Genomic DNA, 12,200 nt, shown 5'->3' on the forward strand with positions numbered 1-12,200 from the left:
AACCACGTCTTCTTACATGTCCCTTTTATTTTTCAAAATGAAATAGTGTTATTTTTTTCTGTTAAGTACTTATATGAGTAAATAGAAAGTTCAGACAACATAGAACACAGTAATGAAGAAATTAAAAACTGGCTGATTTCTTATAACCCCCCTCACACATAAGTTTTATAAGTGGGAATATTGTTACATGTGCTTTTTTTCTAATGTGCTTTTTTTCATTTTTAGATTTTTATTGAAGTATAATTGACATATACAGTATTATATTAGTTTCAAGTGTACAATAGTGATTTGACATGTGTATACATTATGAATTGATCACCACGATAAGTCTAGTAACCATCTGTCACCATACCAAGTTATTATAACAATATTGACTATATTCCCTATGCTGTATGTTACATTCCCCATGAGTTATTTTATAACTGGAAGTTTGTACCTCTTAATCCCCTTCACGTTTTTGCCCTACCCCCCATTCTGCTCCCCTCTGGTGACCACCAGCTTGTTCTCTTTATCTATGAGTCTGTTTCTGTTTTGTTTTGTTTTCTAATGTGCTTTTACTTCAGGTATAATCTTCCACCAAGAATTTCTCCAGTTTATAGTCCAGGTGTCTTTTTTTCATCATGGTAGTATTGTCAGTGTTTTAAATCCTTGCCATTATAACATTTAGGTTGGGGAATATTACTATGTTTTAATTCTCTGACTACCACTGGGTTTGAATGCCTTGCAGATGGTTTAATGGCCATTGTACTTCCTCTGTGAGTTGATAAATGGTGTTATGCACAGATTTTAAATTTTTGTGTAGTTCAGGATATGTATTTTTACTTTTGTTTTTCCTGTGTTTGTTTCATGCTCAGAAAACTTGCTGATGTATTCATCCCAGTTTATAATGCTCTTATGATGATTATTTTTTATTATATTTTGTAATTTCAGGGGGAGTGTTCATTTTGGTTTAGGACTTTGACTTCAGAATTCTCCCTCCCACCACTTCTTCCTTTTCCTGTTTGTGAATACAGAAGTGACTACCACCTTCAGCCATTACCAAGAAATAAAAAATGATTATCTATGACCAGGCTGAGGATTTGAGTTGCCTCTTGTGTATTGTGTATACTATTGGGTTCTATTGGGTTGGCCAAAAAGTGCCTTTGGTTTTAAGTAAAAATAAAAGACACATTTTTCATATTCACCAAGAACTTTACTGAACAATGTATTCACCCTTTTGTTCGACCGACCTTCTGCCATTTTTCAGGCAACTTCATAATTCCATCTTCCCGAAACTTTTTATCTTTTTGAGCAAAGAACTGTTCCACATGCCTTTTGCAGTCTTCCAGGGAATTGAAATTTTTTCCATTAAGAGAATTTTGTAAAGACCGAAATAAATGGAAATCCGAAGGTGCAGTATCTGGTGAATACGGGGAATGAATCAGAACTTCCCAGCCAAGCTGTAACAGTTTTTGCCTGGTCATCAGAGAAACATGCAGTCTTGCGTTATCCTGATGGAAGATTATGCATTTTCTCTTGACTAATTCTGTATGCTTTTCGTCGAGTGCTGCTTTCAGTTGGTCTAATGGGAAGCAGTACTTTTTGGAATTAATCATTTGATTTTCTGGAAGGAGCTGATATAATAGAGGGCTCCCAATCCCACCATATATACAACATCACCTTCTTTGGATGAAGACTGGCCTTTGGTGTGGTTGGTGGTCGTTTATTTTGCTTACCCCACGATCTCTTCGTTCCACGTTATTGTACAGTATCCACTTTTCATCACCCATCACAATATGTTTTAGAAACTGAACATTGTCATTACGTTTAAGGAGAGAATCGCATGCAGAAATACGGTTAAGACGTTTTTTTCACTTAACTTTCGTGGAACCCAAACATCAAAGCGATTCACATAACCAAGCTGGTGCAAGTGATTTTCAACGCTTGATTTGGATATTTTGAGTATGTTGGCTATCTCCTGCGTGGTATAACGTTGATTGTTCTCAAAGGCTCGATTTGATTGCTATCAACTTGAACTGGTCTACCCAACCATGGAACATCATCCAGCCAGAAATCTCCAGCATGAAACTTTGCAGACCATTTTTGACATGTTCAATCAGTCACAGCACCTTCTCCATACACGGCACAAATCTTTTTTGCATTTTGGTTGCATTTTTACCTTTCTTGAAATAATAAAGAGTAATATGCTAAAAATGTTGGTTTTTTTCTTCCGTCTTCAATATTAAAATGGATACACAAAAATTCACCAATTTTGATGTCTTTTTTTAAAATGCACGCTGATATGACAGCTGTCACATACAGTCTAACAAAATTGTTTCGAATGAAGTTAAAGACAACTAAGTGCTACTAGAGCCAAAAAAACCCGAGCGAACCTTTTGACCAACCCAATAAAATAAAATTTCTGGTTATAATTACTTTAATAAAGATATAAAAACATACTTTTCATTTTGAATTAGGCAACTATTAGCAATTACCTTTGTTATCTCTGTAGAGTGTATACAAGCCACTGAAGAATGGTAATAATATGTGAAATACTAAAACATTTTGCAGAGTACCTAATATATTCTATAGATTTAGTTCTGATTATAGAAGGAGGCAATGTTTTGTTATTCCTAAGGAAAAAGAAAAATAGAGATTTTGTGAAAGATAAAACATAGAGCTGGTTGAATTGAAGATAGTTGGGGTCTGTTTCAGTTGACCAGGTTATTTTCTGGTTTTAGATGGAACAAGAAGCTGAGAGGCGCAGACAACCACAGATAAAGCAAGAACCAGAATCAGAGGAAGAGGAAGAAGAAAAGCAAGAAAAAGAAGAAAAACGAGAGGAACCCATGGAAGAGGAGGAAGAGCCAGAGCAAAAGCCCTGTCTCAAACCAACTCTGAGGCCCATCAGTTCTGCCCCATCTGTTTCCTCTGCCAGTGGCAATGCAACTCCCAACACTCCTGGAGATGAGTCTCCCTGTGGTATTATTATTCCTCATGAAAATTCACCAGATCAACAACAACCTGAGGAGCATAGGCCAAAAATAGGACTGAGTCTTAAACTGGGTATGTTAGCATTTCCTTCCTTCCTTTTTTCCTCCTTTCCCCCTCTACCCGCCACAACTACATAAATTTTGCCTTAAGGAAAAAATAAATATGTACTGCTTAGTAGGTAGTTAGAAAACTAGTTTTAAAAAAATGCCTTTCTAGCTCATGATTGTTTTCATAGTTCTGCTAGTGCTTCTGTATCTGCAGCTGCCTTGAGTTCTGAGAAGAAGTGAAAAGTTAAATTTTCTAGCGCTTGTGAGTAGTGAGTTCTTTTTTATAGCTGGGGTCTTCCTCTGAGATTTGTAGAGGTATATTTATACTGCTTTTTAGGCATGGTGGGTTGTAAAATGTAACATTTGAAAATTAAGTCATTGTGCTAATACCATGTTTTTACTATAGGGGCTTCCAATAGTCCTGGTCAGCCTAATTCTGTGAAGAGAAAGAAACTCCCTGTAGATAGTGTCTTTAACAAATTTGAGGATGAAGACAGTGATGATGTACCCCGAAAAAGGAAACTGGTTCCCTTGGATTATGGTGAAGATGATAAAAATGCTGCCAAAGGCACTGTGAACACTGAAGAAAAGCGCAAACACATTAAGAGTCTCATTGAAAAAATCCCTACAGCCAAACCTGAGCTCTTTGCTTATCCCCTGGATTGGTCTATTGTGGATTCTGTGAGTAGCAAATTGTATTTCATTATTTTATTGCAAGTTTTTGGTTTTGACTATAGCACACAAACTCAGTTCATTCCGTTTATGACAAATAGGGGTGATAAGGTGGCTAGAATCTTGACATGGTCAATAATAATAGATTATTGTGGAAATTCTTATTGGTACCTGAGGTCTTCATAAATGAGAAGCAAATAATTTCGTCTCGATACATATCTGTCTTAGTTCAACTTGTTAATGGTCATACTGTATTTTAGCCTTAAGAAAAATTATGAAGTTATATAGGTTTTTTAAGTAAATGTAATAAAAAGCTCTTCAATTTAGTAACCATGCTTTATTTTATAGATATTGATGGAACGACGAATTAGACCATGGATTAATAAAAAAATCATAGAATACATAGGTGAAGAAGAAGCTACATTAGTTGATTTTGTTTGTTCTAAGGTTAGTCTTTTACTCTTTCCCCAACATTTGTTATATACTTCAAAATGTTAGACTTTCTAAGTTGAAAATTTTTACAGGGCCAAGTCAGTGATAATTTAGTTTTAATTACAAGAGTCGGGGCTTCCCTGGTGGCGCAGTGGTTGACAGCCCGCCTGCCGATGCAGGGGACACAGGTTCGTGCCCCGGTTCGGGAGGATCCCACATGCCGCGGAGCGGCTGGGCCCGTGAGCCATGGCCGCTGAGCCTGCGCGTCTGGAGCCTATGCTCCGCAACGGGAGAGGCCACAACAGTGAAAGGCCCGCGTACCACAAAAAAAGAAAAGAAAAAAAAAAAAAAGAGTCATGGCTACTTAAGTGAACCCCTCTATACTATTTCAGACCCCACACTGCATGCTTTCATTTCAGAGGGTCAGAGAGGACAGAATAGCTGGCTGCTGCCAATTTTGCTCTCTCCCTGCCCCTGAGAATGTCTTGCCACCCCCTTCTTGTCTTAATGGTTAGAATGTTGCTGAAGTACAGTTGAGGTTTTGTGGAGACAGCCAGTAGTTTGTCTCAATTCTTTGTTAGTCATCCATCCTTTGGAAAAGAAAGTAGTGCCCTTCATAGCATAATAGTGGTGTTAACTGACTGATTACTGTGTGCCAGGCTTCTTTCCTAGGAGGTACGGTGTTAAGCATTTTACAAAACTTCATCTTCTTCAAACTTCCCAACAACCTTAGGAAGTGCAGGTTACTAACGGTATCCCCATTCAATACATGAAGAAATTGAGGCTTAGGGAGAGATGGTGTCTTGACCATGGTTACATGATAAGTAGCCTGTAGAACTCATGCTCTTAACTACCAAGGTATACCACATCCTTTTATTGTCCCCTGAAGGCAAAGTATTTCTATAAAGGAATAGCTAATTGCATTTTAAGGAAATGGTATTTTTTTACCAGTACTGCTCTTTTAACATTAGGCATAGCTAATTTAAGTGACCCTTTCCACTTGTCATTACTGTAGCATAAACACTTATAAGTCTGGATTTGAATTAGAAGACAAATAATGTGATGATTAAGATCCCAGGTTTTAGTGTCAGACTTTTATTTATTTATTTTTTTATTTATTTTTTTTTTTAAAGAAATGAAATCCTTTATTTATTTATTTTTGCTGTGTTGGGTCTTCGTTTCTGTGCGAGGGCTTTCTCTAGTTGTGGCAAGCGGGGGCCACTCTTCATCGCGGTGCGGGGGCCTCTCACTATCGCGGCCTCTCTTGTTGAGGAGCACAGGCTCCAGACGCGCAGGCTCAGTAGTTGTGGCTCACGGGCCTAGTTGCTCCGCGGCATGTGGGATCCTCCCAGACCAGGGCTCGAACCCGTGTCCCCTGCATTGGCAGGCAGATTCTCAACCACTGCGCCACCAGGGAAGCCCCGTGTCAGACTTTTATTGAACAGAGGGAGATTCTGGGAATTAAGAAGTTTATAGAAAGGTTCTAAAGTCACAAGAAATTCTCATACTAGTTTGAGGGTACCTTAAAAATTTTTTTTTACTGTATTGCTAATGTTTTGTTTATTTTCAAAGTGACAATTATTTTTTTTTTCTCTTAGGTTATGGCTCATAGTTCACCTCAGAGCATTTTAGATGATGTTGCCATGGTAAGTTAGAAATTTACTGTTGTTAATATTTTAACTACACAGGGAGATCAGCTCAGTGCTTTGTGACGACCTAGAGGGATGGGATAGGGAGGGTGGGAGGGAGGTTCAAGAGAGAGGGGATATGGGGATATATGTATGCATATAGCTGATTCACTTTGTTGTACAGCAGAAACTAACACAACACTGTAAAGCAATTATACTCCAATAAAGATGCGAAAAAAATTTAAATTAATATCTGTGAACAAACTAACTTCTCTGAATTTGATTGAATTTCTCCCTGTGTTGGTTCCAGAATCTTTATGGGCCTGAATTAAAATTTGAACATGCATTAAGAGGTTAAAGGCATTCATAGTAAGATATTATTAGACAACGGTAGAGTTAGGGGTTTGTTTGTTTGTTTTTTCCTTTGCGGTACGCAGGCCTCTCACTGTTGGGGCCTCTCCCGTTGCGGAGCACAGGCTCCGGACGCGCAGGCTCAGCAGCCATGGCTCACGGGCCCAGCCGCTCCGCGATATGTGGGATCTTCCCGGACCGGGGCACGAACCCGTGTCCCCTGCATCGGCAGGCGGACTCTCAATCACTGTGCCACCAGGGAAGCCTGAGTTAGGGTTTTTTTTATCATTCTCTCCCCTCCCCTGTTTTTGGTGTTTGTGTGTATAGATTCTGAATCTATTCATAAATTTAGAGACCATTTATTAAGTGTTTACTGGGTAGAGCAATGTGCTAGAAGCACAGAAAGGTGGAAAATCTGCCCTTAAAGAACCAGCAGGGAAACAGGTATACCAATATTGATACTGTAATATCCTTAGTATAATGGGGATATATAAGAATGATCATGGGGGCAGAGGAGATAAGAGTAGTTAAGTGTTGAGGGCAGTTAGGGAAACCATCACAGGAATTACCATGTAAACAGACTTGAAGATTGTATTACTCTTTTGTCACTTGGGCAGGTGTCTGTTGGGTTGGTAGTAGTTAAACATCAAATCCCAAATTGCACTTAATTTGGATATTAGAGTTAGTGGTTGTGGTTGCATTGAGTTTGTGAGAAAAGAAAGGAAGAGAATTGATGGTAAAGGTGAGAGAGTGATTGAATGGACTGTGAACTCCAGTCTAGGAAGAAAAGGAAATAATATCAGAACAGAGTTGGTGGTCTGAATGAATCAAGGACTGGTGGTTCCAGTGAAGCTGTGGGAGATGTGTTTGAATGAAATAACTGGAAAGAGAGGTTTAGTTAGAGAGTAGAATGTTTAAGAATACAATTGGTAAATTAATCTAGATGATGGCAAGGTGCAAAGTGTGGCCATGGGAGTTTCTGGGGCAGAGTTGATGTCATTGTTTAGAATATCAGTGAACTTTAAGCTGGGTTTTAACACAGAAGTAGAAATTACTGTGTGTTGGGACTGGGATTGGAGAGAAATACAAGAACCAGCTGCCAGAGCACTCATTTTATGTGGATGAAAGACTAGATATTTGCTAGACAGCTGCTGTTGGAGTGAACCGGTGGTGTAATGAGATCTCGCCAACCTCAGTGGAGATATTGTTTACGAGGAGAGAAACAATGAAGATCCAGCAGCTTCCCCTCTCTTGTGGAGACTAAAGCTTTGAAAGTGAGGAACTTTCTCAGAAGGCCACAGAGGTGTCAGGGTCTTTAGGGGACGTACCACATTTTCAGTTAAGGTAAGGAGATGGAAAGTCTAATTAAAGAAGTTGGGGATGGTTAGTATAAAGTGGAATAGGGTCTAAAGGGCAGAGTGGGAAAGTAGCAACGGGAAGAAGAGTCAGAGAGGAAGAAGAAACGTCAAGCATGATGTGAGATGATAGGTGACCAGGGGAACTTTCATTTTGAGCTGCAATTAAAGTTGTCAGGGAGTGCCATAGGAGGGTGCCTAACTAAAAGGAGCTCTAAGGTCAAGATGTTATGTGTCCAAGCACTATATGATGTTTGAAGCCAGATAACATAAGTTTTCTGCTGCCTAGCTAGCCTAATGCATCTGTTGTCTAAAATTCCTGAAAAAACATTTGTGAAAAGTCTGATGCCATAATGCTGAGCTTCAGATGAAAGGAGAAATGTGAATAGATCCCAGTCCTTAGGGATACAATCTGAACTTCCTTGCCCTTCCAGCCTCTTCACAAAGTTATCCTTGAGTGAAGAGAGGGTTTTGTAGTTGGGCCTGAGTTAAGGAATTAAAAAAAAAAAAAATCAGGGAATTCCTGGCAGTCCAGTGGTTAGGACTCTACACTTTCACTGCCAAGGGCCCAGGTTCAATCCCTGGTGGGGGAACTGAGATCCCACAAGCCATGCAGCCACAAAAAAAAAAAATCAGTGTTCTGGTTTGTGGCCTTGGCAGAGGTATAATCACTGTTGGTGAAGATGTCATGTGTCACTATTAATCCGTTTTGATCTGTTGAAATAGTTTGATATTTAGAGTATAATTAAACTCTACCGCTTATTCGCTTATATTGTTTTTGATTATTTTCTGGCTCATTGTTGATCAGAGTGGGAGGAAACCAATTGAGTTGGTGTTGTCAGCCAGTTCTGGTAATAGCTCATGGACCCTCTAAATATTTTTTGAATAAATGAGATGGAAATTTTAGCTCAAGTAGTATTTTGCTCTTATTAGAAATCTGACTTTTTCAAACTGTACCTTTCCTCATTTTATGTAAGTTAATGAACTTTGGTTGCATTTTTGTACCTGGGTTCAATTCCTCATTAGTGTTGCAGCGTAGTTCTTTTTTTTTTTGGCTGCAGGATCTTAGTTCCCTGACCAGGGATTGAATCTGCACCCTTGGCAGTGAGAACGTGGAGTCCTAACCACTGGACCACGAGGGAATTCCCACAGCATATTTTTTTTTAAACTATGGGTTACGTCTGGCTCATAGATGTCTTATTTAAGTTCTTTATTTGTCATCACTGAGAAGTGTAAGGAAATTTCTCAGGAAAATCGATTTCTGGCTTGTCTTAGGTACTTACTGATTGTACTAATAAGCACTCTTCAAAGCACTTGGTGCATATCAACTTTTAATTCCCACAGTAGAAGCAGTATGACATAGCTACTATAACCTCTGTCTTACAGATGAGAGATCTGAGGCTCATTGTGATTAAGTAACCCAACCAAGAACACGTAACTAATAGGAGGTAGAAGAGCTATTTGAATCCAAGTAGTCTGGCTAGAGCTCTGGTTTGCTTAACTCCTAACCTGCTTCTCCAGAGTCTTGGCAGCATTAGGCCAGATGCCATTATGACGGTGGTACCCTGGAACTCAGTCATTGCTGCCTTCTGAGAAGGAAGCATGCTATTCCAGTTTACCACACAGCAGCCCTGGTGTAGAGTGCCACATATGTGTGGGTGATGAGGGCAGGAGTAGTGCAGTGGTGAGGACATGATGCAACTAACTCATAGGTAGATAGAAAAAATAAGTTGATTTGCCAAGGAGAAAAGACCTTTTATTTATTCAGTAGTCTTGTGTCCCTTGTAATGATAGTGTTCACTTTGTTTACTCTATCCCAGATACTATATTAAAATGCTATACATATATTCTCATTTAATATTTCAGTGTCACTTATGTAATAAGTGCTCATAGATGTTAAGATTGTGAGGTTCTTGGGGAGGGGTAAATGAGATACTCTGTATTAAGTATTATGTAGTTATATAACCAGTTCTGTCTAAATTACTATGTTCTTTATAACATTTGCTTTCCTCAGGAAGTAGTTTTCCAAGACATGTATAAATAAATGCTTGTTGGTAGATAAAAGCCTTTTTTATTCCAGTCACCTTGTTGGGAGATGCGTATGATTGCTTCTCTTACGTGTGTAAGTGTTTTTTGTCTTCTTCCTTTTCTAGGTACTTGATGAAGAAGCAGAAGTTTTTATAGTCAAGATGTGGAGATTATTGATATATGAAACAGAAGCCAAGAAAATTGGTCTTGTGAAGTAAAATTCTTGTTACATTTAGAGTTCCATTTCAGATTTCTTCTTTCCCACCCTTCAAAGGACTTAAAATTTTTTTTGTCTTCAAAGACGTTTGTGAGATCTGTAATTTTTTTTTTAATGTAGAAAATGTGAATTTTTTTTTGTCCTCTAATTTGTTAATGCCATGTGTACTCCCTTGGTTGTAAAGACATCTGAATCCTACCATGGTTCTCTTTATACTCACCAGGTACAAATTACTGGTATGTTTTATAAGCCGCAGCTACTGTACACAGCCTATCTGATATAATTTTGTTCTGCTGATTTGTTCCTTGTAAATATTAAAATGACTCCCCAATTCTTTTGCAGAATTGCACTTAATATTGAACTGTACTGTATAGGCACCAACATGAACAATTTTAAATTGAAAGAATACCAGTCATACCTATTACCCTTACCCCCTTGATCAAAAATGGCAGGCCCTCTTCATGGCATGGAATTTAAAATTAGAGTGCGAAAAGTAGCAGACAATCCATTCCTACTGTATCTCTGTATGAATGTGTTTGTGTGAATGTATGTATAAAAGTCTTACTTTTCCCTAATTTGCTTTGGAAGTTTCCCTGAAACATTTCCTAATTGAAGACCAGAATTGTAAAGGAAACATGGTATTGTGCCAACCCAAATGTCTGGGATAATTAGGTTATTAGTCTCCCGGAGTATGGTATTCTCTTGTGGCAAGCAACAGTTTGTTGAATGGAATGAGTTTTTCTGTTGAAAGCTGGCTGTGTCAGCCTCTCTTTTAAGGGAGTGTGAGTCACAGTGGTTTTTCCCCCCCGATTTCATTGTTCAGGTATGAGGCAGATCCTTAGATTCTGGAGAGCTTTATTTAAAGCATTTTTTGCACTAATTGGTCCTTAGTTTAATTTTGTACCCCTTTGTTTAAAAAAAAAAAAGCTTCATTCAAAAAGCTTAAGTGAAAAAAATCTTTTTTAAAAATAAGCAAACTATAAAATTAGGCCATTTTACAGACTAGGAATGTTTGACAAAATACAATAGGAATTTAGCATGGCAATTTACAAAGTTTACGTCTTATTTCTGAGGATAAAGTAAATCGTTCAAAGCAGTTACCACTAGTTTTTCATTTTGTAAAGTGTTTCTATCTTGTGTGTGTATATGCAGGCACACACCTTGTTTACCTCTGCTCATCAAAGTTTAAAAACATACTGATGGTGTTCTTAGAGACATACATGGGGCTTTCTTTATTGTAGATCAGAAATTCACCAGGGAGCGAAATTACCTGAAAATGTAACAAGTTTTAAATAGTTCTTAACAGAAATTAGGTGCAGCTATTCCTGTGTCTGAGTATTTATTTTTTAAAAGATTGGGTGGGGGAGGGGTGTTAAAAAATGCATAACTGAGCTTGAGTTACTAGATTTTTTTTAATCTTAAGAGGACATTTGAAAACACTGTTCTTAACATTGGACCATGACATGGTTCCATTATGTAAATATTTCAAATATTAAAAATGTATATATTTGATCTTGGGGACTCATTCTTTCAGAGTCTTGTTAAATAAATGGCATCATGTTGTAATTATGCGGTGCATACTAGAAACTTAACTTGAAAATATGGGCTGAATTTTTTTTTTTTTTTTTGCGGTACGCGGGCCTCTCACTGTTGTGGTCTCTCCCGTTGCGGAGCACAGGCTCCGGACGTGCAGGCTCAGCGGCCATGGCTCACGGGCCCAGCAGCTCCGCGGCATGTGGGATCTTCCCGGACCGGGGCACGAACCCGTGTCCCCTGCATCGGCAGGCAGACTCGCTACCACTGCGCCACCAGGGAAGCCCTGGGCTGAATTTTTGACGGACTCAGTTTTTGAGTATTAGTAACTAAAGGTCAAAGAGGCCGTTTGCCTTATTTTGGATTAATCTGGACATCTGTGGAGATATTCCCCCCTTTAGTGTTATAATATTTTAAATTGTGGTTTCTGAAGGGAAAATTTAGAAACATGCTCCTTGCTATTTACAAATTCTTTTACTAGCCTTTTCTCAGATTGACCCCCAGCGTAACTCCCTGTTCAAGCAGTTTATTATGCCTGTCTGTCTTCTCTTACCATATTATTGCTTCTAAGGCATCATATTAGGTTGTTTTTATTTAGCCAGCATTAGCATGGAAGTTTATTCAGGTAGATTTAATTTTCCTTGCTTTGGTCTCTTCTGCTCTTTCAGTTACATTCACCTTAAAAGGGCCCTTGTGTGAGACCCTTGGGGGCACATACCATATACTGCATAACACTTCCAGTGAGATTTGTGTCAGGATCCCAAATTTATACATTAACATTTCTGCAGCAAAACAGGATGATCACAGTCAGTGGGTTAAAAGACCCACTACATTAATAGCTTAATGTCAGTTCAAGTCAGGTTTTGCCACAAAGGTTAAACTTAAAGGTTTTCAGAGTTCTTATTTTTCAGGTTTGTATATAAAGAACTGGACATGTATAAGCTGGCATATTGTAGTGTCAGGA

The 12,200-nt window shown here is 38.5% G+C and overlaps 1 protein-coding gene across 1 annotated transcript in view; it reads left to right on the forward strand.

The window, feature by feature from the left end:
* RBM25 (RNA binding motif protein 25) overlaps positions 1–10,010 on the forward strand; it is a 46,676-nt gene extending 36,666 nt beyond the window's left edge. Inside the window, exons 15-19 of the mRNA XM_079701279.1 lie at positions 2,721–3,045; positions 3,427–3,701; positions 4,041–4,139; positions 5,723–5,770; positions 9,612–10,010. Of these exons, the coding sequence (XP_079557405.1) occupies positions 2,721–3,045; positions 3,427–3,701; positions 4,041–4,139; positions 5,723–5,770; positions 9,612–9,704 (840 nt within the window). The 3' untranslated portion in view covers positions 9,705–10,010. The remainder of the gene's footprint in view (positions 1–2,720; positions 3,046–3,426; positions 3,702–4,040; positions 4,140–5,722; positions 5,771–9,611) is intronic.
* The last annotated feature ends 2,190 nt before the right edge of the window (positions 10,011–12,200 follow it).

The sequence above is a fragment of the Hyperoodon ampullatus genome, assembly GCF_949752795.1.
Source record: "Hyperoodon ampullatus genome assembly, chromosome: 3".
Lineage (NCBI taxonomy): Eukaryota > Metazoa > Chordata > Mammalia > Artiodactyla > Ziphiidae > Hyperoodon > Hyperoodon ampullatus.